Source organism: Apteryx mantelli, chromosome 10 (assembly GCF_036417845.1).
Source record: "Apteryx mantelli isolate bAptMan1 chromosome 10, bAptMan1.hap1, whole genome shotgun sequence".
In the NCBI taxonomy this organism is placed as follows: domain Eukaryota; kingdom Metazoa; phylum Chordata; class Aves; order Apterygiformes; family Apterygidae; genus Apteryx; species Apteryx mantelli.
In genome coordinates, this window is record NC_089987.1 from 20,319,859 (window position 1) to 20,346,079 (window position 26,221).

General features: G+C 42.4%; 1 protein-coding gene across 1 annotated transcript in view; it reads left to right on the forward strand.

Moving 5' to 3' along the window:
• MMP2 (matrix metallopeptidase 2) overlaps positions 1-22,734 on the forward strand; it is a 36,652-nt gene extending 13,918 nt beyond the window's left edge. The window contains exons 6-13 of the mRNA XM_013941057.2: positions 3,475-3,648; positions 5,714-5,887; positions 7,114-7,269; positions 9,029-9,182; positions 14,309-14,445; positions 16,368-16,527; positions 20,320-20,429; positions 21,732-22,734. Coding sequence (XP_013796511.1) covers positions 3,475-3,648; positions 5,714-5,887; positions 7,114-7,269; positions 9,029-9,182; positions 14,309-14,445; positions 16,368-16,527; positions 20,320-20,429; positions 21,732-21,835 — 1,169 coding nt within the window. The 3' untranslated portion in view covers positions 21,836-22,734. The remainder of the gene's footprint in view (positions 1-3,474; positions 3,649-5,713; positions 5,888-7,113; positions 7,270-9,028; positions 9,183-14,308; positions 14,446-16,367; positions 16,528-20,319; positions 20,430-21,731) is intronic.
• Positions 22,735-26,221: the final 3,487 nt, after the last annotated feature.

Genomic DNA, 26,221 nt, shown 5'->3' on the forward strand with positions numbered 1-26,221 from the left:
GATCCTTCAACAGTTATGCACAGCTGTTTCTGATCAAATGCAGAGGGGTACTGTTCACTCATTATTCCAGGACACCATTTGCTAAATCCTGCTCTTAAATACAGATAGGGCAGGATTCACATCATACAGGCTGTGCGTTGGGAGCAAGATTCCTAATTGCCAGTGTTTTTTTCTCTCTCCTTTAATTCACTTAAGTTTGTTTCCCCTCTTCTCTTGTTACATGGCCACACTGCATATTTGGCAGTATTTTTAAAGGTACAGTACTGCACTAGGGTTTTCTAAAATTGATCGCAGATCTGTACCCCAATTTTGTAGACTGACTCAACTATCACTTGGCAAAGCAGAAGAAGGGAAAGCAGAAAGTTATCTACCTGCTGCAAGAACCGTACGGAGGTGTGCTGAGCCTCTCCTTTGGCATCTGGGAGCCAGGGAAGTCAAGTCGCTCTCTTTACCGAACTCTGCTGACAGCACAGGGCTCCTAACCTTGGCCCTCTGCTATCTAGCATTACTGATATGGGTACTCTGCCTTACTCCCACAGCTTCCCCTGCCAGAGAAAGACACCACACTAACCAGCCAGTCACACACCGCAGAGTGGTGGTTGGGGGGTTAACCCAGGCTGGTTTTCCTCCCAGTTATGTCATCTTTAATATCAAGATCATGATTCAAGTCAGCAGGCTGTGTGGCACCAGCTCAGAAACCCAGACAACATCCTGAATAGGAGCAAAAAAGACAAAGACGTTTCCTCTGCAAGTCGCACAGCCCAAATACCTCCCTGGCAGCGGTCGCAGTCTTGTAGGCTGCTGCAGCTGCTCAACCGACTGTCGCAGGCAGAAGCCTCCTGTGGATGCAGCTACCTCCACCTCAGACCCGTACCAGACATTTTAGCTGCCTTCCAGCCCTGAGGTTTCCTTACACCCTGACTGGCTGATTTTTCTGGGAGAGCTAACCGTGTCACTCAGCTTACAGTTTAGTAATATCCAGTCTGAATCTGCTCTCTCACATAGCTTCCCTAATTTTTAAGATGTCCAGCTTGCCAGGGTGCAGACCAAGAGTCACACTCTAAGGCTTCCTTACAAACCCCTAAAACTTTTGTTTAGTTTTGGGAGAAACTGATCTAGTATCTTTCTTTAATTTTAATTTGCAATAAGGCAAAGAGGGGGGGGTTTTTTGGGGGGGGGGAGGGGGAGGGGGAATCTCCGAAATCTTTAAAGACCATTGCTGAAATAGGGGATTGTGAGCATCATATGATGTTACCTCAGGCAAAATGAAAAACTGCATTTTGACTATGACTCAGAAGGATTCTACGCAAAGCAGTAAGAGATTGACTTTCCATATGGTTTTTTGCAACTTAGCCATGTTTAAACCAACAAAAAAAGGCTGTTAAAATACAGAGTTTGCCAGATCTAGAGCTGGAAGCAGCTCATGCGGCAAGTGAGTCATCTAAACAACTCAGCTTAATTTTGCTTTCCAATCCAATCATTTTCAAAAAAAATAAAGTCTTTCCCTGATCCGTATAAACACAGCCCTAGTTAATGCAGGTTTCCTAACTCATTACAGAACCTGGGATGCAAGCACAAAAATCTGTATCTTGCCCCTTTTGGGGATGCATAGCAAGACATTGCCAGGTGTGTCCCAGTCACCTTGAGGAGCGCAGTTTTGCCTGGCGACAGGAGCTGTGTGCGGCTGCTTCCACGTCCAGGATGCACAAGGATACAGAGGAGAGCTTGGCTGGATCTGAGGTTCGGCAAAGTCGTGCGTGCGAGCCAGGCCCGCAAGCTCCAAGTCCTCTCCTCAGTGCGACTGGAGCTTACTTGAGTAACTTTCAAGTTCATGCCCTTAATGCTGCGGCCATGGCCAATTACTGATTTAAGTGGAAAAGAAAGGCAAAATGAATCATCCGTGTCACAATACACCCATCATCAGAGCCCTCTTGGTCACCCTTCAGCCAGAGAAGGTCTTGGGTCCTTATTTATTGCTACTCGAACAAAGCGGAGCAGGCTTACAAACAGTGTCTCCTCCCAGCAGCATATCAGACTAAGCAAAGGAAAAAAAAAAAACAACCCTGAAATCCTACAAAGACACTGGGTCTCCAATGACTTTTCAGTCATCAAAATGACTAAAGTGAAGTTCTAAATAACCTGCCAAGCCTTCTGTGTAAATATTTGGGTTTTAGCTTTAGATTTAGACTGGGGGAAGGAAAGGAAGAAAGGTGTCCCCTTGGGATGTAAGAAAATATGGCCAAATCCGCATTTTTTACACTGGCAATCAGACAGTTGTGTTTCATTCCGAGGTGCTATTCTTAATTCTCAAGGAGAACTAGTGTTCCTGTGTGGCGGAGTTTGGTTCTCGGTTCAGCGAAAGGCCTGGCACATTACGTTGTCCCAGTTGTTTGCGCTCATCAGTACATGGCACTCAGGAACAGTCCCACCATGGCGGACACCAGCAGATACAGCAGCCAGGAGAGCACAGCAGCCAGGAGATTCGAGAGAGTTACTGTTAGATGCTCTGAGCCATCTGTACTCTCAAGTAATTCAATTTGGACATCAATTTTTTTGAAAAATTGTCCTGACCGATTTTACTCCAGAAAGTTTACTGAAATCCTAAGCTAGCAGAACTCTTAACTCAATTTATGCTATGGTCCTTCTTCCACGAGGTTTGTTGTTCTCGGGGATGAATCACCGGGCCTTGCTTGTGCGTGGGGGCGGACGACAAAGAGCCTCCAGAAGAGCAGTACCCAACGTCCACGCTCACTCCCTAAGCAAAAGGCAGGAGGAGCTGCCCCTGCCCAGCTCTCCCAGAGGAGTGATATTCCTACTACCTGGCCTATCTAGCCAGTGTCCAAGCCCAGCTGCATGGGCTCTCAAATAATGCAAAGCAGAGCCTAGGGAAAAAGCCTACAGGTTGTATTATCTTACTTTAGCTTTATTGTATGTCAGCATCTTAAAGAAACAGAGAAAAAACTACGTAAGATACCCATTAGGAAAATTGATCTAGGTTGTCCCTGGCTCTGTACAAAAGCTTACAATCCTATTTAATAATATTTTTGATGCAAGGTAAACTAACCAACACAACAGTAAGGAAGGTGAGTGGCTTCCTCAACATCCTCTTTCTAAATGTTGTTTCAAGAAGGGATAATAATTACATGTTATGAGGCAGGCTGTAAAGGATTTGCACAATTCAGACTACATTCACACAACTTGGTAGCATTTTCTTCATTCCCAGCTCATTTATAAAGATGAATCAGTCATTCCTTTCTTTCCCTGCTTGTAAGTGAGATTGTAACATCCCTTGTCTATCTAGCCAAAACATTTCATTTTTGCTGTGAAATACATGTGAACAGCACAGCGCACTAAGGGATACCTAATATATCTAATATCTCTGCCAGGACCTTCCCGTCACCGGTGGCACATCACAACGGCTCATCGATACGGCACACTCGGTATTGACAGTTTTCTATCTCCTTTCCCTTCCAGCCCTTTTCACAATGGGCGGCAACGGCGATGGACAGCCATGCAAATTCCCCTTTAAATTCCAAGGCAAGTCCTATGAGCAGTGCACGACCGAAGGCCGGACAGATGGGTACCGATGGTGCGGCACTACCGAAGACTACGACAGAGATAAGAAATACGGATTCTGTCCAGAGACTGGTAGGAGGAATTTTGCTTTTGTAATGCTGTCTTGCTTGTCCTTGTTCTAAACAACCCAGATCTCCCTTCTTACACCTTCCCCAAAACATACAAAAGCTGATGGACTGGGTGCAGTTTCAGCACAGGTGGCCAAGGAAGCAACCAAAGCAACAGTGGCCTATGTAGAGGATGCCATATGCCCAAGTGTACCAAATGCATCAGGGATGCGCAGGTGGCACTGAACCAGAGGACGAAGTGTCTGCCCCTGCAGGATAACTGTGAGCAAGCTACAACTTTTTAATGGCCCTGGAAGAGAAGCCTCATGTGAGGAAAGAAAGCATGAAGGCTATTTTAGCTTGTAACTGTCAATGAGTAATACTTAACATTTACACTTGAACAAAAATCCTGTTTAGTATGATAAGATTGAGTTATTAAATCTGTCTAGCTGTTCAGAAGAGCTAAGTGAAATGGTTTCTCCAGGAGAATAATATTTCTGCCTTCTTCACAATTTCTAATACTTTTTAACTTGATTTTTAATACATAAAGGAATAAAATTTATTTATAGCCGTGTGTAGCCTGGCAGGTGACACATTTTAAGTTGCAGGCTTAGAGGCATAATCATTCATTTAGACTTCATAAATCACCTATTGCAGCTCGACAATCTGGGCCTTTTAACCCGGCCCCGGTGAAGCTCGGTCCCCCTGCCCACTGGCCTGGCTCCGCAACACGGGCCAGCCGAGGAGCAAACACACGCACCCCCTTTGGGGGCCTTTTCAAAGTGCCCTAACCACCTCAGATAGGGATTGGATGCATTTTTGGTCGGCTTCCTGTTACCTCTGATGTTCAGTTATAACCCTTCAATTTTACCTTACAGAATTAAAAATAAAAAAAAAAAGAGGGAGAGAGAGAGAAAGAAAGAAAGAGAGAAAGGATCAAGTTCAGAGTTAGAAAAAGAAAAATCTAAATGACAGTTCAACAAGCAAAAGAACCATTATATTGAAAACCAGTATATCAAAGCTCCAGAACTCCTGCATAACATAGTCTCTATCACTGGAACTAAGAAATACACTCAGCTTAAGTTTTTTCAGCATGAAAGGCTATCACCTCAGGTAGCTGTGTTCATGTATTCTTTTATTTCTGCCTTATTAATAATAATGAATGAGAAATAAATAATTATACATGAGGGAGATAACCGGCTTTGTCTCTGTGCTGCTCTCCTGTATGTTCCAAGAAGATATAACATAATTTGAATATTGTAATTATTTAGTAGCAGTAAATTTGAATTAAAATGATTTTATATTCCTTCCATATTCTGTTTGTGACACCTACTTTAGAGTGCAATTTTCAATCTAGTTTCATGTCCTTCCCTCTGCAAAATACTTGTACATGCATATACAAATGTTATTTCTGATATACTAAACAGAGAAGAAAGAACTTAGGGGAAAATTTTGCTAGGTTTTGCAAAAGTATTCTAAAAGAAAGCATCATCCACATTTTATATCCTTTTCATTAAAGAACGTTTAAAACCATATGCTTTGAAACTGCATCCTGCTGTCAACATAAAGCAATTCCTCAGTTTATAAGATGCAACCTATTGACTCCTCTTCGGGAATTTCTTTTTCCTTGAAAGCTCATTATACTTCAGTGGAACACCTACCAACCAGTCAATAATCAACAGCCTTTTCATCTTGCTGATAATAAACCTACCTGTAACCTTTCTGAGACACACTTTAAAACAGCCCCAGGAAAGACTTCATCAATAGGGCAATACAAAGACATTTGCCATGCAATCCTCTTCCCCAAAACACCGAGGTAACCGCTGCTTTCTCAGAGCTGAGAACGTGGGTCTGGGGCTCGTTCCTGCTCCCATCAAAACTAACAGCAACAAGTTCATTTCAGTGGCACCGGCCAGATTATCCCACTCTCCTGTGTCAGGCAATTTTTTTTTTTTCAAATATTACTTTGACTCTTACTCTTCATGTTCTTAAGAGGATTTCAGATTTTCTGCTTGCTTCATGTATAGTTTAGGAGAAGATCCATCAAACGGGATTCCCTTCTCACTGTGTTTTCCTGTTGTGCTCCACAGCGATGTCAACGGTTGGTGGAAACTCTGAAGGAGCACCTTGCGTATTCCCTTTCATTTTCCTTGGCAATAAACATGAGTCCTGCACAAGCGCGGGTCGCAACGACGGCAAGCTGTGGTGTGCTTCCACCAGCAGCTATGACGACGACCGCAAGTGGGGCTTCTGTCCCGATCAAGGTAAAACCATTTGCCACAGCAACACACTGGTGACAGTATATCGACCACATTGATGACACCACACTCAGCACAATTTTATTGCCATACTTATCTAACCTGGCCGGTAATATTACTTTCCCCTCGCCCAAGTATCTGAGCAAACACCCTACATTTAACCATGAAAGAGGCATTAGTTAAACAGCCAGTCCCAGAACTCCTCTAACAGATGCATTTGAATTTTCCAAATTTATAATGAAGTATCTTTCCAAAATATAAAAAAAAAACTTTAAAAAAAGAAAATCAAAGAAAAATGTTTCTCTCATCACCATCTTTTCCCCTACCAGGCTAAAACCCACAAGTACTGCAGTATTTCAATAGTTCATAAGAATTAGACTGTGATATTGGCCAAACAAGGAACAAGTGCTAAATGTAAAAAAACCAACCAACCAACAAAACATTTGTGACTGATACTGCCAAAGACAAAGAAAATGTAAAAAAAAGAGAAACTGTTAAATTTGCATGGTGAAAATGAATATTTAAAAATATTTCAGTTAATCTTTGCCCTTATTTGTAACATGGCTAAGATTAAATAAAGCAAAAGGCTTTTTTCAGACATTTATAAACAACTGCTAAAATCAGGTTTCTGAATATGAGTATTTCCCCTTTGTCTTTTAGGAGTGAAAATAACTGCCAAATTTCAGAGACTTGCCTGTTTGGGGATAATTGAGAAAATGTTGTCTTATGATAAAGGGGATTCTTTTTAACCTAACCATTTGGTATGACAGTACTGATGCAGGCATTGCTCGCAGTGAACACACATGCATGTTGACCTGTTTAACACTTGGATGTTATTTCACGACGCAAAACAAGATTTGAGGTCTAGACTAGAGTTTAAACCTTCTGTGCTAAAAAAAACCACAAAACAAAACAAAAAAACCCACTATGATTTGATTTATTACACTTCCTTTTTTCACAGCGGGATTAAGGCCATGGCCAAAGTCACTTTCATGGGAGACCGTAACAAGCCCATACCAACTACACAAGAGCTTTTGGAATACCTCTATTTCATGAAATGTCATTTCTGGCAACATGCATGACATACAAAACTAGAGGCTGTAAATATTAGCTATGATTTATTACAGTAAGATGTTTATTATGGGGAGATTTTTGATGGGTAGCAAAGAAAATAAAACGAGAATACAGAGAATAGCCTGTGCAATACCTTTTTAACTTGTTGTGTTTCTCAGGATACAGCCTCTTCCTGGTCGCTGCTCACGAATTTGGCCATGCCATGGGGTTAGAGCACTCTGAGGACCCAGGAGCTCTCATGGCTCCAATCTACACCTACACCAAGAACTTCCGACTTTCTCAGGACGACATTAAAGGGATCCAGGAGCTATATGGTAATGTCTTCCTTCAGCAGCTGAAATCATCAGAAAAACAGGCAGCACAGGCTGAATTTGGGGATTCAGGACTTGCAGTAATTAAAATATCACAGATGACAGAAACATTCCCTGTTCTGTTATTACCAGAGCTCCTTTTTCTTACTAATAACACAATTTAAGGATGAGGAGTCACTAAATCTACTGAATTACTGGAAGCCCCCAAACTCCCTTGATAAATGCCAAACCCATAGATGAAAATTTATAGTGCCTTTACTGGGCCAATGAAATGTTGCGCTCTTCCCTAGCTTGAAATACCTGGTGTGGGTGTTTTGGTCTGCATCACCCTGGGCTTCCCAGGTTGCACCTCCGGGTAAGAGGGGAAGGGCTTCATTTCCTGCCCCAGCTGGAAAACCCTTCGCATTCCCTTCCCACAGCACTTGGAGCTGTACAGTCACAATTACATTTGCAAATAACGTGTGGGAGCTGATACTTGTGTATAAATGTGTTTGGCAAGCTCCAGGGGAAGAACTGGGTTTTAAGTATTTTTATGTCGGTACATCTTTAAAATTTATTGTTTTCTCTACAGACACTCTTAGTGAAACGAGGGGGAATTATTACGATTGAAGTCCATTCCATTTCTGTATTTCCCACCTTGTAGAGAACAAGTATATTATAGTTTATTGAGCAGTTTAGGAAAATCTATACCATTTCTGTTTCTATGCTTTTCACTTTTACACTGAGATATCTTCCTAATTGTACGTGACTACATTCTACTGTACTCAACACCTTAGAATTGATAATAAGTCAAAATAATGACCAGATTTAAAAAAAAAACTTTTATCAAAAATCTGATTTGAATTTTCCCTTTCTCTTTGTTCTTGGGTGCTTTAAATAAGACTGGGATTTGAGACATGGGCAAAGTTAAGTGCATTTTCTAAGTGTGCACAGCATATCTCTGATAGAGCTCAGACTTTAACCCCAGGTCTCTCAAGTCACAGTTCAAAACCTGAGGCAAAACTGTCTTTCTTGCTGCCTTATAACTGACATAACCTTTTAGAAATGGCTCTCTACACAAAACAAATGTTCAGAAAACTTTGTTTTCTTTCACTCTTCAAGATTATCTCATACCAGCTATACTCACATTTTGTTCAATTAAGTACATCAACCTGACATCTAAGAAAAAGCCAAATGCCTCATAAGGCAACACAGGAGCAGCCAAATAATAAATCAAAATAAAATAAACCAAATGGCAAAGTGCATGCACATTTGATTACTGATGAAGGCAGAAAGAAACATACAATTGCCTCGAAATGTGCCTTTAAAACTTGTAAACTGTTAGCACTTGTAGAAAGAAGAGAAATCTGCTTTGATGTCTCTCTCGGCTGAGATGCAGATAATTCCGAATAGAGAGACAAAGTGGATTTCTCTTCTTTCTCATAGTCAGTAAAATAAAAAACCTCAAGGTTAACATTTCAACCAAATAGAGCCACTTTTGAATGTCTTTGAAGTTAAACAGGTGACTCAACATAGATAGGAGGGAAAACAGAGACACGTAGACAGTGTCTTGAATGAGGCCACTCAGCCGCCTAGGGCCAGGACTCGAATCCAAGGCGGTCTGAGCTATACTCTGCCACCCCGCTTCGGAAAAGATATTACAATTTTTTTTCCCTTCAAGTATTGCCTCCAAATTATTGCCCTTCTATAAATTCTGATAGTTCATGTTACCAAGGCGACACTGTATTTCAGACTTACAGAAAATTTCTGTTCACCATTGCAGAAGTATCGCCCGACGTTGAACCAGGGCCAGGACCAGGACCGGGGCCAGGCCCTCGTCCAACCCTTGGACCGGTCACGCCAGAGCTCTGCAAGCATGACATTGTTTTTGACGGAGTCGCACAGATTAGAGGAGAAATCTTTTTCTTCAAAGATAGGTAAGTGAGACGCCTATCAGCTTGCTGATGTGGTCTCGACTGGAGGACTCTGTCAGACCTATTCGTCAAAACCTAGAAAGTTATGATCAGGCATGATCTCTGCCCTTTCATCTGTGTGCTCAGAGACAGCGAAGTGTCCTAATCAACTGCTACGGGAAGGAGATGACAAATTCTGGCTTTATGTTTAAATAATATGGAAAAGATTGTCTTTAATTAGGGAGACATGAGATATTTGACATAAACAATGATTACGCTCCAAATTCACCTTTTCTTACAGCTACACACAAACTTTTTCGAGATTCTGGAACATTCAACTTCACTCATGGTTTCAGGCAGTTTCATGCTGGTTTTTCACTTCTGGTTTCTGGCCGACACTGGGATTGCTCGTGCCAAGATGCTATGACAACGACTGGGCTGGTGGTGATTCTGGCCAAAATCAGAACAAGGAAATGCCAGAAACCTCACAAAAAAAGCCTGCTCTCATGACATTTTCAGCCCAATTTTACAGACTAGAGAGCCAAAGTTACCCTTGATGTCACTGTGCTGGCTTTTGTGGAGTCACACGAGGGCTGCAACCAGCTCAAAAGGGTCAAGTAGATGGGAGAAGCGTCCAAATTTCTAAATGTCTCTTCGAAACAGATCTAACCCTGAATCTTTAGAGGTTTACCCATCTGTAACATTAATCACAAAATTAGTGATGGAGAAGATGCATTAGTTAGTCTATTCTCTGCCAAAGAAGGATTCATTCCCTATAAAATACTTCCGGATGCCTTTTACAGCATATACAACAAGGACTGTAATTCAGCAATGGAAATTTCATCACTTGCAGTGGAGTAGAGTTCTGGAGGCACTGCCCTTCCGGATTTCATTCCCTATAGTCTGCACTTATTCTACATGCTGATGCAAGCTTCAAAGCCAATTGCAGGAAAATTGGACAAAAATTCTAATAGCAATTTCTAAAAGACTCCCCCAAAAGTAATACATCCAAAGCCAATGGTAATAACCCCAAATGTCTGTTCCACCATGGAGACACTCCTTAGCAAAACTGCAGTGCAGGCGTTATGATGGTCTGAAGAGGGTCTGTTCTTTTCCCGTGCTCATAAAGACACAGTTACGGACATTTCTGAATACAATCTTGTCCCCAACTGGTTTAGTCCAGGGTGAGTTTAAAATCATTCAATAATAGTATCAGGTGATGCAAGGCTGCTATAATGACACCTCAAGGACACTGGTTGTTAGGATGGGCTCCATGTGTGCAAGGGCTCCAAGGCAGCCAGCCCAAATGGCATTTTTGGTGCAAGAGTGGAGACTGCCCTGACAAAATGAGGAGGCTGCACAGCTGTGGCTCCTGTTGCTGCTGCCAGAACCTGTATTACCAGTAGCTGCTCAGTAATGAAGAGCATCTTCTGATGCGCTTGGTAGCCCCATAGACACCACAGCTCCTTTCCCCCTTGCCATAAATCAATGCCCGACTTTATATCTTTTATTTTCCGTTACCCTGAACATTCCCAATGTAGATGAAGATCTGGGACAAGTGCGTGTGTCCACGTCAAACGCTATGTCCTAACATGTTGCAACATTTACAAGCAACTGAGGCTGAGAAAGTAGCAAAACTCACCTGTTCACTGCTCCTCGCCATGTGTCCGAGATGAAACTTAAAGGGAGCAGGAACTGACAAACGCAGCCCCCTCACAAAACACCCTTTCTGAAACCAGCAGTTTAACAGTTACTTGTATCTGCAGGTGGTGTAATGGCCAGCCATCTCCTCCAGATTTTAAATTTTCATCTGGAAGATGTGAGGGATTTATTACTATGCTGCATTGTTTAATTCCACCCACTGGCTTTTCACAATGAAAATTCAGGGGCAAGTATGGATAATTTTACAGTCCCTGGTATACAGCAGTTCCTCGGATGCAATTACTTCTGGTTCCCATCTATGTGACACCCAGACAATGTGCTTTGGGTTTGCAATTTGACTTTACTGCAGACATTGTGTTCTAGCAATGGAGAAACTGTGATTAAAAAGTCCTGGTTATAAGAATATAATGTTCTCCATTTCTATTACAGCTGCTAAGGGCAAAAAGGATGTATTAAACACATCTGTGTGGGGACATCTGTGATACCTCTTGTATTATTCCTCTCAGCCCCATCAGCAGCAGGCTAGGATTCCCTATAATCCAGTGATCCATAATGGCAAAAAAGAGCCCTTTTGGGGGCAAGAAATGGCCCCACTGTACCTGCAACCTGGCATCACAGAAAGCCAACACCGGACCGTGCCACCAGGGAGCCGCCCAGGGCTGGCCCCAGCGCACCAGCCTCAGCAGCTTGCCAAAGCAGGGTCTCCACCGCTGCTACCGCAGTCATCAGAGAGCTGAAGTCTTCGCTTTGGCTCAGTGCCTCAAAATATTCTCACAGCAGTGAAAAAACAGTGCCGGTTTCACAGCATTCGCAGCATCCTGACTGCCTTCTGCTCAGTTGGGGGCTTTGCTTTTCAGCCAGACTGCCACCCAGCTTCCTCTTTCCTAAGCTGGCCTCCACATACGGCCTGATTCCACAAGGCACAGTTTTAAACCTATTCCTAAGTCAGGAAGGCAGTCCAGTATTTTCTGTAATCGGAACCAGTTAAAGCACTTCACATTCAGCTACAGTTGGTCACGGAGCTATGTAAACACTAGAACAATCTGTTCAGACTGACTCATGCTTTATGCTAACATTCGGCAAAAGCAGACAACAGTTATTTAATTGTTTTGCTTTGGAATTAATTTGTCTATGAGTCTCTTGCCTTTCCAAATATTAGGGAAGCAACACTATGACTCACTATTGAAATCAAAAAAACAAATGTCTATCATGTGTCGTGTGACTTGTATGGCTCATCTGCCTTAATAACAAAGACGACCACAGCACCCAAGTGTCACATTACATAGGCGTGAGGACTAAATAGCAAAAAGGAGGCCAGATCAGAGGAGTTCCATCAAAAAAGTATTTTCTTCTCCCCCCTCAAATCACATCTCAAACCTAGGAAATAAAAAGGGAAATCCTGTAGGTGCTATTAGCCATAGAGAACAGTCAAGGCTAAAAGCTTATTTTGTTTTTAAAGGGAATAAAAATCTAAACTTCTGAAGTTCCCAGGAAATTAAAATAAATAAATAAACCCAACAACACTGATTTGGTCCCTTTAAATAACTGTATTTGTTAATGTTGGAAAATCTTGATTATATTAAAACATAATTTGAAATCCTGACTGTAATGAAGAATGAAATCTGTCTAGACATATAATATTAAAATTTAACCTGACATTTTAAAATTTTCAAAGTGAAAAATCAAGCCAAAATACCTAATTTCAGCATTTCCTCAACACAATGAGCAGAAATCAAAATATCTCCTATGCCATTCTAAAACAAACAAAAATTCAGTTTTGACAAAACTTCCCTTTTCAGAAGAAGACTTCACAATTTTAATAAGTCTCATGAAATGTGTGCTTTAATACAAAACCTGCCTTCAACTCTCTGTTGGCTCTGGAAAATTTGGAGTCCATATAGATAGTAATTATTAGCGCTGATTCATCCATAAGTCAGATCCAAATTTGATCAAGGGCTACTTTTATTAATGCAGTGTTAGAGAGATTTGTTATATGGATTTCCATTTCATACCACATTGGATCCATTTTTCTGTCTAAGAAGACATGCATGAGATACATTTTATCATTACTTTTTACAGCCTTTTTATATATGTTTAAATGTTGATATGAGTAAGAGTAATTAGCTAAATGCATTATTCTTTGCCTCTTTTTAACATGAAAACTCTAATGAGATATGATCAGAGATATTTTTGTACATGTTAAAAATACATACAGGTATGCAAAATGAGAATGAGTTAATATATTACTAGCTTAGTTATGAGTACCATATGTCAGGTTAAATAAATATTCATTTTTAATTAAAAAAAGAGACAAAAATAATGCACTTTGCCAGTTGCACTGGCAAACAAACACTACAGACTATAATAATTGAATATGCTGCAAATAATTATACTTGCAAATGTATTTCGGAATGTTTCATATGTTCCAGTTAAACTTTATTTGTTCACAGTTAAATTTCTGTTGATGATAATACAGCAATTTATTAAATTAATTTAGGACTGATCTTCCAAGTTTTAGGCAAAACCCAAATCCACTTTCAACTCCTGGGTTTCACAAGGGAATGATGATTCTGGGTAGGAATGGGTAACGACTGTTTATACTTCTCAAAAAGTAAGATGCTGGTAGTGTCTTAAGCTTCAGCAACATGCAGGACTTAATGATTGAATAATATTAGTAAAAGCTGTTTGACCTGAGGCTTATTTAATAGCTACAGCTTGGTGAGAGAGAGATTGCACTACCTTGTTGGTTTTTCATTTTATGCAATTGGCAAAACTTTTATTCTGTTGGGGGGAAAAAAGGTTGGTTGTTCTTTGCAGGAGGAGAACAACAGTGCCATTTTTAATACCAAAAGCCCTCAGCACAAAGCTCTGCCATTTAAAAGATAATTACATCTTTTAAAGCTTAAATCAAATGATGATCCTGCTTATACATAAAATAGCCAATAAATTACCCTCTGCATTTCTCTAATGAACATTTTCAGTGCTAGCAGTTCCTTTTACAGCCAAGCTCACTTCCAAGCTGTTTGATATACTGTTATTAAATTTGAACTTTTAGTCACTATAATAGTAATTGCAAGAGCAATTCACAGAATGCAAATCTCTGCTTTTGTCAGACACCCATCCGTCTGCTCCAAAGGCAACAGCAGGAAACGTCTAATAGTTTAAATGCCTTGCAAATGAGCTTATTTGTATAATTGAAACACAGGATGCATTTTGCTCTGATGCAAGAGGCAACATGAACTGTAAAGCAATCAGCATCAGCAATTTCACCGGTGGTCCAGCATGCAGCGCATTGTGCAGCTGTTTTAGTAGCACGCTTCTAAACGAATGATTTGCCTTTTCAGCCACTATAGGAAAACACTTTTAAGTGTGCACTGTTGTGTGCATGTGTGTGCGTGTGCATGCGGCCTTTGCCAGAAATGATGAGAAACAGATGTGCTGGTGAATTAGTTCATTGCAAATCTCATACAACTTTCTGTTCGGCTCAGATTCATGTGGAGGACCGTGAACCCCCGAGGTAAACCCACCGGTCCTCTGTTGGTTGCTACATTCTGGCCCGACCTGCCCGAGAAAATTGATGCTGTCTACGAGGCCCCTCAGGACGAGAAGGCTGTATTTTTTTCAGGTATTGGGGTGATGCTTTAAAATGTAGGCAGCCATGTGCATAAATGCTACGTTCAAACTCAGCTCCTCGGGAGCTGTGCCTGGGCCAGGGAAGTGCCTGCCCGAGAGCGGTACACCCAGTGGATACAGGAGGCAGATCCCAAACATCCCCCATGGAGGATTTTAGAAAAAAGGCTGGATCTGAAAGACTTTGAACAGCATTCAGTCTTCATTACACCAAAGGGCACTTAAACACCTGGAAAGATAAGTTCAGCAACAAGCAGGACTAAGCAAGACTCCTTAGTTAAAACAAGAAGCAACCCCAATCCAGCAATGGAAGCTCTGTTTCCTCATTCAGCACTGTTTTTCTTTGCTCTCCTCTCATCCTATGCTATTGTCCCTGTACTTGTTGCTTGAGAAGATAAGGTCTTTTTTCCCCATGCCTTTCCATGTCTTGTTCTCTTTTGCCGAAGCCCGACTCCTGCTCCGATGGCGAGCGCCCGGCGCGGGGCTCCCAGGAGAGGCTGCAGCGGGCACCTGGCTCGCTCGGTGCCAGGCCGTGCTACCAGGAGGCAGCTCTCCATCCGCCCGGACTCACACGTATGGTTCAGCTCTACTGGCCAAATTAGCGGAGCTGGGAGGCTGTTTGAAACAGCTGAAAAACAGAGCCAGCAAAAACTGGGCTCCAGTATCCACTGAAAACATGACTAAACATCTCCAACCATGTAAATGCCATATGGCTGATGCTGCTGTACACTTTCTGTACAGGAGGGGAAAAAAAGTAGTAATAATCTGTCCCATATGTCTGAAAGGCTGTTTTCCTTACTTTACATGATAAAACAAAACAAAACAACTTGAAAAACCCTCTATTTCAGCCAAGTGAAAACACTAAATATTTCATTTACTATATATATAATCCTAATACAGCTGCACCTCTCTCTCCCTCTCTGTTTCTCTCTCTCTCTTTTTTTTCCAGAAAAATATAACTAACCTCCTTAAAAAAAATTAGAAATGAGAACTATCAATCAATCAAAGATTGGTTGAAAGTAACCTTCAGCTCAGCTATCCTAAAACACTTACTAGTGAGCCCACCCTTTGCTCCTGAATGATCAAACCAGGAACTCGGCAGAACTCAGGTGCTGCACTTTACACCTTTCCATATTTAATACTTTGCTCTGTCAGATCCAACTGTCACTGAAACCAACAGAAGTTTTTCTGGAATTGGCAGTTACTGTGATATAGAACTGAAGAAATGTCCTCTCATGAATGAATCTCCCCACAGCTTGCACTCTCACTGCCCAGGGGTGGTATTTGCTAAGCAAGTTACAGCTCCATGTAAAGAGCGCAGAACCAGACTTCTTCCACTAGCACATATTTGGAAGCACATTAGAAAACGTTGTACAGCAAAGGCCAACAGAAGCAGGGACTCTGAGCAACAGCTTCCTATTAATCGGTCAGGAACATTCCTGAATAAAACAAACCATGGCTATATACAGAGGCTGAGCATGAGTTTCTGCATTTGACCTTCAGGTGCCCATGCCTGGTTTACAACCATCTCCATCATACAGAAAATTACCAATATTATTTGTTTTACAGTAACTGCCACTGTACTTCTCTTGCAAGGAGCTGTACATTAGATGAAGACAGTCTCTGCCTCAAAATGTTCACCAAAATAAATGAGACAGACAAGAAGCAGGAGAGGAAGCAAAAGCACACAGAGGTGAAGCCATTTGCCGAGAGGCAAGCAGCAGTCGGGAGATAAAGCCAGTAACTGCAGTTATAGTACACCTGCACTCCAACCCAGGGTTTCACTGATGGGGAAACGCTAGAAAGGCTAGTAACACGATTAGTGTGATTAAAAAGTCCCATAACAAAGTATAAAAGAAGAGAGATTTCTCTGTCCGGTCAGTAAGCAGTGTGTTTGCTCTGTTCTCTCCCGCTTAGGGAACGAGTACTGGGTCTATTCGGCAAGCAACTTGGACCGGGGCTATCCAAAGAAACTCAGCAGCCTGGGCCTCCCCCCCGATGTGCAACGCGTCGACGCAGCCTTTAACTGGGGCAGGAACAAGAGGACATACATTTTTGCCGGAGACAGATACTGGAAGTAAGCTGCATTGCAGTGGTGGGGGTATGCCCTTAGCCGAGCTCGCCTCGAGCGCTGAAGGCACCCACAGGTGCGGCGGGGCGGGGGGAAGCAACCGGGGGGGGGGTCGCCTCCATTGGCGGCCTGAAACGAAGGCTGCCAGCACGGCGCCGACGGCGGCGGTGAGCGAGACTGCTGAGCCCGACGGCCTGGCTAGGAAAGCTCTTCGCACAACAGCATGTGTTTGAGAAGACAGCTTGCCAGGGAGGAAGAGACGTGCGCGCGCCTGTGAGGCTGCTCACTGCCGACAACTCGTCTCTCAACCCACGCGTCCCAGCCCCTGCTCCCCGGCAGCCCCCGGCTCTCTCGAGGCCGATGCCCCCGTGGGCAGCGCGCCGTCGCTGAGGGGGCATTTTAAGAAAAGCCGAACACCAGAGGCCCAAACCCGCCCAGCCTGCCTTCGAAATCCTTTCGCTAAGCCGTCAGGCTTGAGGTGCTGCACGCAAAAGCAAAGGCCACGGCAGCCAGCAACGCGCGCTGGTGGGGCCGGGCGTCCTTTCCGCTGCCGACGCGCCAGTCACCCAAACACCCCCGTTAGTAATACAGCCGGCGCTGAGCAGATCCGAGCAAATCGCGAGAAGCGTGCCTGTGAGTACTCTGGGAAAGCTTAGATTGAATTCATTTCCACAGTCTCTAGAGTCCTTTTCAAGTTTCCAGTACATACTCAGGCCAGTTTTGTTGCAAAGAAGTCCACAGACACATGTAAATGTGCATCTGCGCCACGGCTGCTCTTTGAAAGGCTGTATGAGAACCCAAATACAATGCAACACAAGCAACCAAACTCGCGTCATATTAAAACAACTCCTGCATTGCGATGGAGCCTGGAAGCCCTAATCAACATGAGCTCTACCTGTGTTAGGATAACAGTTAGCGCTTCCACCAAAAGCTTTATGCTTTAGCTAGGCAAAGCAAGCAAAGACCTATTTTATAAAAAGAAAAAAGGAAAAAGGCCCACAGGAATTTAGTGTCTTAACTACGGCTATACAGGAACCTCCGGCAGAGCTAGGTACTGAACTGCATTTCTCTTTTGTATTCCACACATTCAAAGTAATTTTCAAGACAACTGTGCTGCAACTGGGCGGGCAGATAACTTGCTACGAGAACATGTTCTGCACAGGAAGGATGTTTGACTCAAAGATGAGGAAGGAAGGTCTTTAAAATGCCTCAAGGCTATCAGGGTGGTAGAATTAAATATCCTACCTTGCACCTAAGGAAAAGTGTAAAAAACATATATAACAGGATTGCATGATCATAACTGGCAGGAAGATTTGGCACAAAAGATCAGCTTAAAATGCAGACCTGCGCTTAGGTGTTCCGATGAAGGGGGGTGAGTTAGCCCAGAAGCAAGGCACTAAGCCTGGGTTCGCCCCCAGAAGCCCCTGTCAGGAGCAGGATTTCAGGCCAGGAATGCAGACGTTAAACGACAGGCTGAAAGCAGAACCATTCATTAACTAACAGTTTGGAAAGGAGTTGAAAAGGGGAAAGGAGAGGGGAAAGGAGAGGGGAAAGGAGAGGAGAGGAAAATCAGAATCACCAACCAGAAATGTAAAAGATTCTCCAGGCTTTTAGAGCCCCTTTGCAGAGATAGCTATATCAAGTATCAAGGAGGTATCAGTATAATTGAGTCCATTTAATACGAACAGTCATTTCCTGGTATGATCAAACTGGATGACTGTCTATTTTATATCCTAATGGCAGCGGTTTCCTGTAAGTAAATAAAGTACCCTTTCACAATTTACCAATTGAGCATAATTTTCTTTCAGCTGCTTTAAGGACGTTACTCTTTTCCATTATCTAAATATATATATATATTTATATTTATAAAGAACTCAAAACCTAAAGATTGTTATTCATTTTTTTAATGTCGGATTGTAGAGCTGATCTCGTTGAATGTTTTCAAGTAGTTTTAATGGTCATTTGCAATACTTCAGATTCCTGCTAAAACCTACAGACCATGAGTTAGCAAGCTGCCGGCCTCCTCTGTTCCGGCCCCTGTTTGGATTAACTGTACTCTGGGGCCTCCAATTTATCTCTCTAATCACAGAGAGTATTTCTATCAAAGTGCCTTATCAATTGCAGTCACTGCAGAATGCATAATTTATTGTTCAGAAACGAAAGCAACTTTAAGTGATTTCTATGTGTTCAGAGAAGAAAGCAAGCAGTTAACAAATATCTGAGGGGAAAAAAAGCCTGTGTGTTTAACACAGACATTACAACCCTTAAGTACGCGGCTGTTTTGTTTTACACAAGGACTCTGTCACATGGAATCAAAATAGTTAGATGCCATAGTCCTTCCCATGTCATTATCACACCTACTTTATTTAAATGGATATTTTGGCAGCCTTCTCTTCTGCCTCGTTCCAGCCCCAAGCTATTTTAGCATCATCCTAGCAGGACTGTTAGGCAAAGTGAAGGTATGTGAGTGAGAGGAAGAGGAGCTGGCTCAAATTCCACAGCTGAAGTTTTAAAGATACACTGCAAGGTACCAGATTTTCTTTAAATATCCATAAGAAAAAATAATAAGAAATTTAAATTAATTATCTAGGTTGATTCTGACCAACTTACTGCTCATTTGTACTGGTGTAACTTTGGACACAATCCAAGTAGTTTCATACAGCAATGAGGGAAAGGTGATGCAAGGTACAGACAGATATGGATAAACCAAAACGAGAACATGAGTGCTTCCCTCCAGGATTCCTCCCAGCGACCTCCGCGGAGCCAGCCGTCCTGGAGGTGGGATGCTCGCCATCACCGCGCCCTCACAGGCGCAGTGACCAAGCCTGGTGCACAGTACAGCCGGCGCGACTGTTCCAGGACACCTCCAGCCTCCTCCGGAGCACCCGCTCCAGCGTGTACATCCGCAGAGCGGGGAAGGCAGGCCACAGCCTGCCCCTTCCCTGCCCACCGCCGAGAAACCGGCCTCCCTGGGACAGCAACTGCCTACAGGCTGCCCGCCTGTAGCGAGAGCCTGGATTACTTGGTTGTGAGAGTGTAAAAGCAGCTTTGGGCAGATCCGTCTTTGCACTGGACAGCGGAAAGCGCACAGAGTAACAAAAACACCTGATCATCAGGCGATACGGATGCACAACGTTCCTGCCGCTCCCGAAGGACACGACAAAGGAGATCCGACTGCCCTGGGGTTACGCGGATTTACGTCAGTTGAGGTTTTCTCTCCAAAGCACGGAGGGTGAAAGCCATTGGGTTCAGTTCAAAGAAATGCCTATATTTTTAACATGCATTTATCTTTTAATCATCACTGAGGGGGAGGCAGGACTGTGTGAAGACAACAGGGTTTTAGAATGAAATGGCACAGAAAGCAATATGTAATTTACTAGTAATCCATCAATTATATGGGTTACAACTCTAAAATTTCAAATAAGATTTAAAAAAGACAGCCATTTCACATTAAAATCTGACATCTTCCAATATTGGTTCCTGCGTGAAAAACTGTTACCTTTCCTGGAATTATGTGTTTTGAATTTTAAAGCTGAATTTCTGAAAAATGTTTTGCTTAGAAACCATATTTTCAATTCAGCAACAATTGCATTTCTAGAAGCAGAAGAGGCAAAATGTCACAGGCTTTTAAAGAAATTGGGAAACTCTAACCGAATGGAAAGAATATTACAATCTCCTCTATTTTATTTTCTGTTGAACTGTTTTATATAGCCACATCTGCTTAGGACTCCTTGAAAAAATATGTCAAATCTTAACATTAAATACAGATTCATAATGCCGGGATATAATTTTCTTCAGGTACAACGAAGAAAAAAAGAAAATGGAGCTGGCATCCCCTAAATTCATTGCTGATTCTTGGAATGGAGTTCCAGATAATCTCGATGCTGTCCTGGGTCTCAGTGATAGTGGTAAGCTGCAGGTCTGATTTAAGTCCCTATCAAGCTCTCTTAAGTTTCACAGCAGACAATTACTGGAGACTTTAGTTTCTGCTGCTTAATGAACAGGAGCCAAATGCTAATTCAGCTTTGCATACTGCTGGCTCAAACTTTTTTCTCTCTTTCTTTTCCCGTTAAATATCAATTGATAAATATCCTACCAACCACAGATTTATCCTTTTAAAATGCAACATTTAGGGGACACAACCTTTCCCAAATGTATCAGTCCAAGCAAATAATAATAGTTATTCTAATAACCTTTTCACAAAGCTTATTTTATTTAAATCTGCTACCTTTCTTTATCATTTGCTTGATGTTAAACATTTTGGAAAAACTTACAAGGCAAGAAATGGCTCTTAGTAGCATTTTTTTCTCCTTTTCTTCCTGTTAACTTTTTGTAAGAAAAAAAGGAACTTAGTTTCGTAAGACTTTATACTGTCTTGTGAAAGTGTCTTGAGGTGTCTCACTGCTTTCTGCTGCTATGTTGCACAGGACTAGAAACCTGCTATACAAATGTTAGGCTGCAGAGGGGAGCAACAGATGAGGCAGTCGCTCTGATGTCAAGATGTCACTAAGGCCAAGATCCGGGTTTTGTTTGGTGTTCTCATTTGGGCACAGGGAAAACTAGCCTCTCTTTTTAGTGTAGTTTGAGACAGTCACAGAAGTGGCTCCTGCCACACACAGCCTGATACACAGGCTGTTTTACCACCAAACGGTGTGAGCGGGACAGTCCCTACGGCTTAGAAATTTCCCAGCACCCTGGCAGGTCTGTAGGTTCCCAAGAGCCAGGATATGGCCCAGCACCATTTCAGCTTCATGCTGCTCCACCACGGCCAGAGCGATGATCATCTCCTGCACGCCAGGCACGAAGAGGAGGCATCTTGCTCTTTCTTTCCTTTTATCAGCTGCAGCTGAGGGCCTGGCACCTTCTTTGAAGTGACCTCCTGCTTTGTGCAGACATGCACAGGTGTCTGCAAGCACCGCTGATGTCAGGACGTCCTCAGCGATTACATTTTGGATGTCAATGGCATCAGCAAATATTTCTGCCCCGAAAATTCAGGCTCACAAAATGGTAACCTGACTAGAGGCTCCATTTAAAAGGAGGCCTCTGTTCTCCAGAAAGGGAGCCTCTATGTAACTTTTTAAGATTGTATAAATATTTCAGGAAATACCTCTTCAAGTCCACTAGGCTTAGTGAAATCAAACGCACAAAGAAGTTTTGATCAAGAATTATGTTGTCCATAACCTGAGTACGTTTTTTAATTTACTTCACAGGATACACCTACTTTTTCAAAGATCAGTACTATCTACAAATGGAAGACAAGAGTTTGAAGATTGTTAAAATTGGCAAGATAAATTCTGACTGGTTGGGTTGCTGAACTGTATGAGCTATTAATAACCAAATATTTACTTTTTTGTTATATGCCTTATCTGTAATTAGAAATAGATCTGAATGCTAATTACTGGACCAGTCTGGTACTGGCACCAAAACATTAAGTACCAGTACTGTACACATCAGATAATTTAAGAGTGTTTGCCTCCTCAGTATACAAAAGATGTTTACGTATATATTCTGGTACAATTTTTCAGTTTTCATGCTAGTCATAGTAATGCTCGTAACAGAACACGTATTGTTCTTTACTCCCCTGGTGCTTAAACAAAAACCTTTGGAGACTGGATCAGGCCCCTGTGTTATACACAACCCAAAGAGGCTCAAATGAGATGTACCAGCAGTGCACTTTGATTTTTTTTTTTTAATACAACTCTGTTATAAATAGGTGGTTTGTCTTGATGTTCTTCACCCCCTTGTGAGTTTGACCATTACTTCCATTTATTTACATAATAATACAGAAAGACTGTCAAAGGCACAGGTTGCCTCAGGATTTGATTTGTGTTGATGCATGATGGAATCATGGCAAGAAACTGTATTAAAGTATTGTTTTAAAGTACTTTTTATTTTAATACCTTAGTTAAATTTAGCAATTTGCTTCATGCACTTTGTTACTACTATATAACTTGTTTATATGGACAGAATGACTCAGATTTTTGAAGTCAATGCGTTATACATAAAAGTCAAGTATTATTGTTTAACTTGTCTTATCTTCCTGTTCTTTACAATATTGGTTTTTTGTTTGGTTAATTTTTTGCTTATGCATTGGCAACAGAAAAATGTTCTTTTCACAATCTGATGGAATGCTTCTCATTCAAAAAAAAGCAGAAAAGAATGTCCCACACATGAAGTGCCAGTGATACAAATAAAATCAAATTACACTGTCAACATTTCTCATGGCCCTGCTTCCTTAAATCATTTGCATTTAGAAATTCAGTAGCATGTTACAACGAAATACCTGTCAAAGGAAAGACAGTATCATCCCAGTATATAACTGCATATTGGATTTATTTAGAAACCTAGGTTAATTTTTCTGTTAGCTCTAAAAATGGAACTGTACCAATTTATATTAAGTAGATGATATGGACCGCAAGCTTCCATGAAGCCCAGTGCCTTGCAGAACAGTGTACATGCTGGTCTGTTACCCACATTCTCCTTCCTCATCACGAGGCTACCCCCCACAACACACGCAGCCGGGATAGACACACAGGCACGCATCTCCTACAGGGCGCTTAGCAACTCGGAGAAACAGAGAGGGAAAACGTTATCTCTACACAAGGCGAGATGCCACACTGCGAAGGAGCTTATCCAGCTTCACGAACAAGAAATGCTTTGTGAGACTCTGCAGACGGCGTCACGCAACCCAGATCCTTCTCACTTTAAGTTCATGATTTTGAAAAACTGGCTGTTAACCAACTAATACCTGAACCAATGATCAGCTGATTTCTTCTCATGTCCTCTACAACGTCAAGTTTAATCTCAGTGCTTTCCTCTTCTAACCAGAGTTTTTTACCAGATATTTTGAAGAGATACCACTTCTGAAGTGGCTGCACTTGCCAAATAATCTTTTCATTGCCCACTATCCAGAGATAGCTCCCACTTTGGGAAGCTTTTGGTTATGACAATTACAGAGACGATTATTACCTGAATGAACCAGTACCACTTTCACCTATGCCAAGAGAAGAGATGAACATCTCCTCCTGAGCATCCTCATTCTCTTCAGCAACCATCACTCGCCCCTCCAAGCAGCCCTGCACTAGACTCAGCGAGATAAAGGCACGTGAGCAGAGCAGTCATAATTGCGGTACGTTGGTATTGCAGTTTTTCAGACACCTGGCAACTTTCTCAGGTTTCCAGAAGTTAGTGAGCCATTGCGGGAATGTACAGCCTGTCCTGACCATAAACATCTTCCTAAACCTCTGCTGAATATACTCTGTAGCCTTAATGACAGTCAGGAGTTCCTTCCGAGTGTTGCAATAATTTCCCCCTAGGGAATTTAAGCTCTTACTGTTTTAAGCAACCATCCCCTGAAGAGCTTTGTGTTCTTGTGTCAATACTGCCCCAAATTGTATGCTCTAACATCTGTATTTAATACAAAGAAGGGTTTTGAATCATGGTTATGCCAGGAGGAACACTTGCAAAAGGCCTTTTCAGCTCTGAAATTCCTAAATCACATTCTACTGATGACTGAAATCGTTTCCTTCTCCTCTCCAACTTACGTATACGTTTTGCAACCCTGGCAATCTACCAGTATACCTTCTGGAATAATAAGACCATCATTCTACAAGACTTTGAACATCTGGTGGGTTTAAGGAGTTGTGCACAGCTTCTTGTTTTCTTCTTGTCACTGTAAATCCATTCCACAATGGCTACAGCACTGTCAGAAAACTAGAAATAAGTTTTCTTTCCTTACAGCAACCCACACTTCCTTGGGTTCAGTTTCAGACTGGCAGCCTTCAGCTTATCTCAGGCCATTTGTAAATGCATCTGTGTCTGTTGATAAACTGTAACATTTGCTAGGTTATAGATCAGACTGGCTGGAGGGGTACACTGACCCTTCTCATAACCTTTCAAATTCAACCAGCGAAATGCCAAAAGTCACAAAATTTGTCCTGGAAAGGGTTTTGGCTCTAATTCCACTTGCTGGTGGCCACCTTTAAAATTCACTGCAGGAATGTGGACACAACCTGCGCCACCACCTTGGTGATACCCTGGCATCACCTAGTCGTAATAATAATGCAGCAGAAACTTTACAATTTCTTCACTGCATTTTCTTCCATGAGGGACTCCACCCTTTTTCCTAGGGGCAAACCCCAAGAAATACCTTTCCTCAGTGACTGTGTAGGGCTTCTTTCCCCTTTGCAATACCCTTGCTTGGGCACTGCAGGACTGTTGGTGAAGCCACTGCCCCTGCATGTTCCCCCGGGCTCCTGGCTCACCTCCTTTGGGAGCAGCCTGCTCTTCCTGCCCATGACACTTCTCTCCGAAGACATTTACAGGAGTCAGTCAACATTTTCACCTTTCTTCTTCACAGAGGAAGGAAAAAAAAGCTGAAAGTTTAAACATTTTTCTCAAAGCCACATAAATCCCAGCATAAAATTCTACCAAACCCTTGCTTATCTTGCTCTACTTCCACAGTGTTATTAAGTTAAAGTCAGGTTCACTTAGGACTTTTGGTGTCAGGTTAGGGTTGCCCACACATTGCACAGGGGCTTGTAGCAACCCGGACAGAAACTCAGACACTCTTGCTCCTGGAGCTGAAGGAAGTTTCCTCTCAGTGACCAGCAGGACAGGCTGCGTGTGCCCAGCCGGGCGCCACCAGCCCAGCGGAGTAAAGGGCAGCGCTTTAGTAACTGCTCTGTCACAAGACATGAAAGGCAGCCAAGGCTATAATGAAATGCCACAGTTTAATACTGAACTGACACAGCAGCCTGAACTGTGAAGCATGCTTAACAGTTTGTATCTCACTAATAATGCTTTTGTTAAAAATACATTTGCTTCCTGCTAGTCCGTCTCAATTCTACAAAGCAGCAGTTTCCCATAAATTTAAGCAACTGACATCAACTGTGCTGTTCTTTAAATCAGAAGAAAGTAGGTCCTTTGGGCCCATTTTGGACAAGCTATTTCTACTTACAAGCACAGACAGGCATGTTTTTCGCAGCAAAGACTGGGTGAATGGACATCCCTCGGCTTTGGGAAGAGACTCGGCTAGCAAATGACCAGGCCTTGGGCCCCGGGGATCTCTGCATGTGCACAGATTTATTTCTACAAGGGGGAACACTCTGTTCCAGACCGGTTATGTAGAAAGCAAATAAGAACTAAGGTATGTCAAGGTAGAGAATATTAGAAAGGATAAAAACACAAAACCAGAACAAAACCCCCATAACAACAACAAAACCAGCAACTCAGAGACTCCATTAGAAAAACAGCGCTGGGTCAGGCAGAACTGGAGGAGTCGCCACAGCTGCCAACCAGGCTCCCGCGTACAAGAGCCTGCCGAAGAGCTATAGCACAGGCCATTACTGGAAATGTATCCCCTTCTGGCATTGCCTTTGAAAAAGGAAGTGAGAACAGAAATGGTGCCTTAGGGTAAATTGTCCAGTTCCGGTATTTACACACCAACAGCTCCGATTTCCTGCACAGCTACTTGGAAAGCTAAGCACCTAGCTCCCCACCGGCCGGCCAGCCCCGACGGTAACAGCAAGTCTGCACCTGGGGAAAAAAGGGGCTCAAATTTTACAGGCTTTTTTTGAAAAGATCTTCAATGAGTCTTTTCTTAATTGAGACAAAAGTTACAAAACTAACGTAACAACAGAACTACATAATCTGATGGAGAGAGGTATGGCAGAAACCATTTTCTAGAAAACAACAGAAT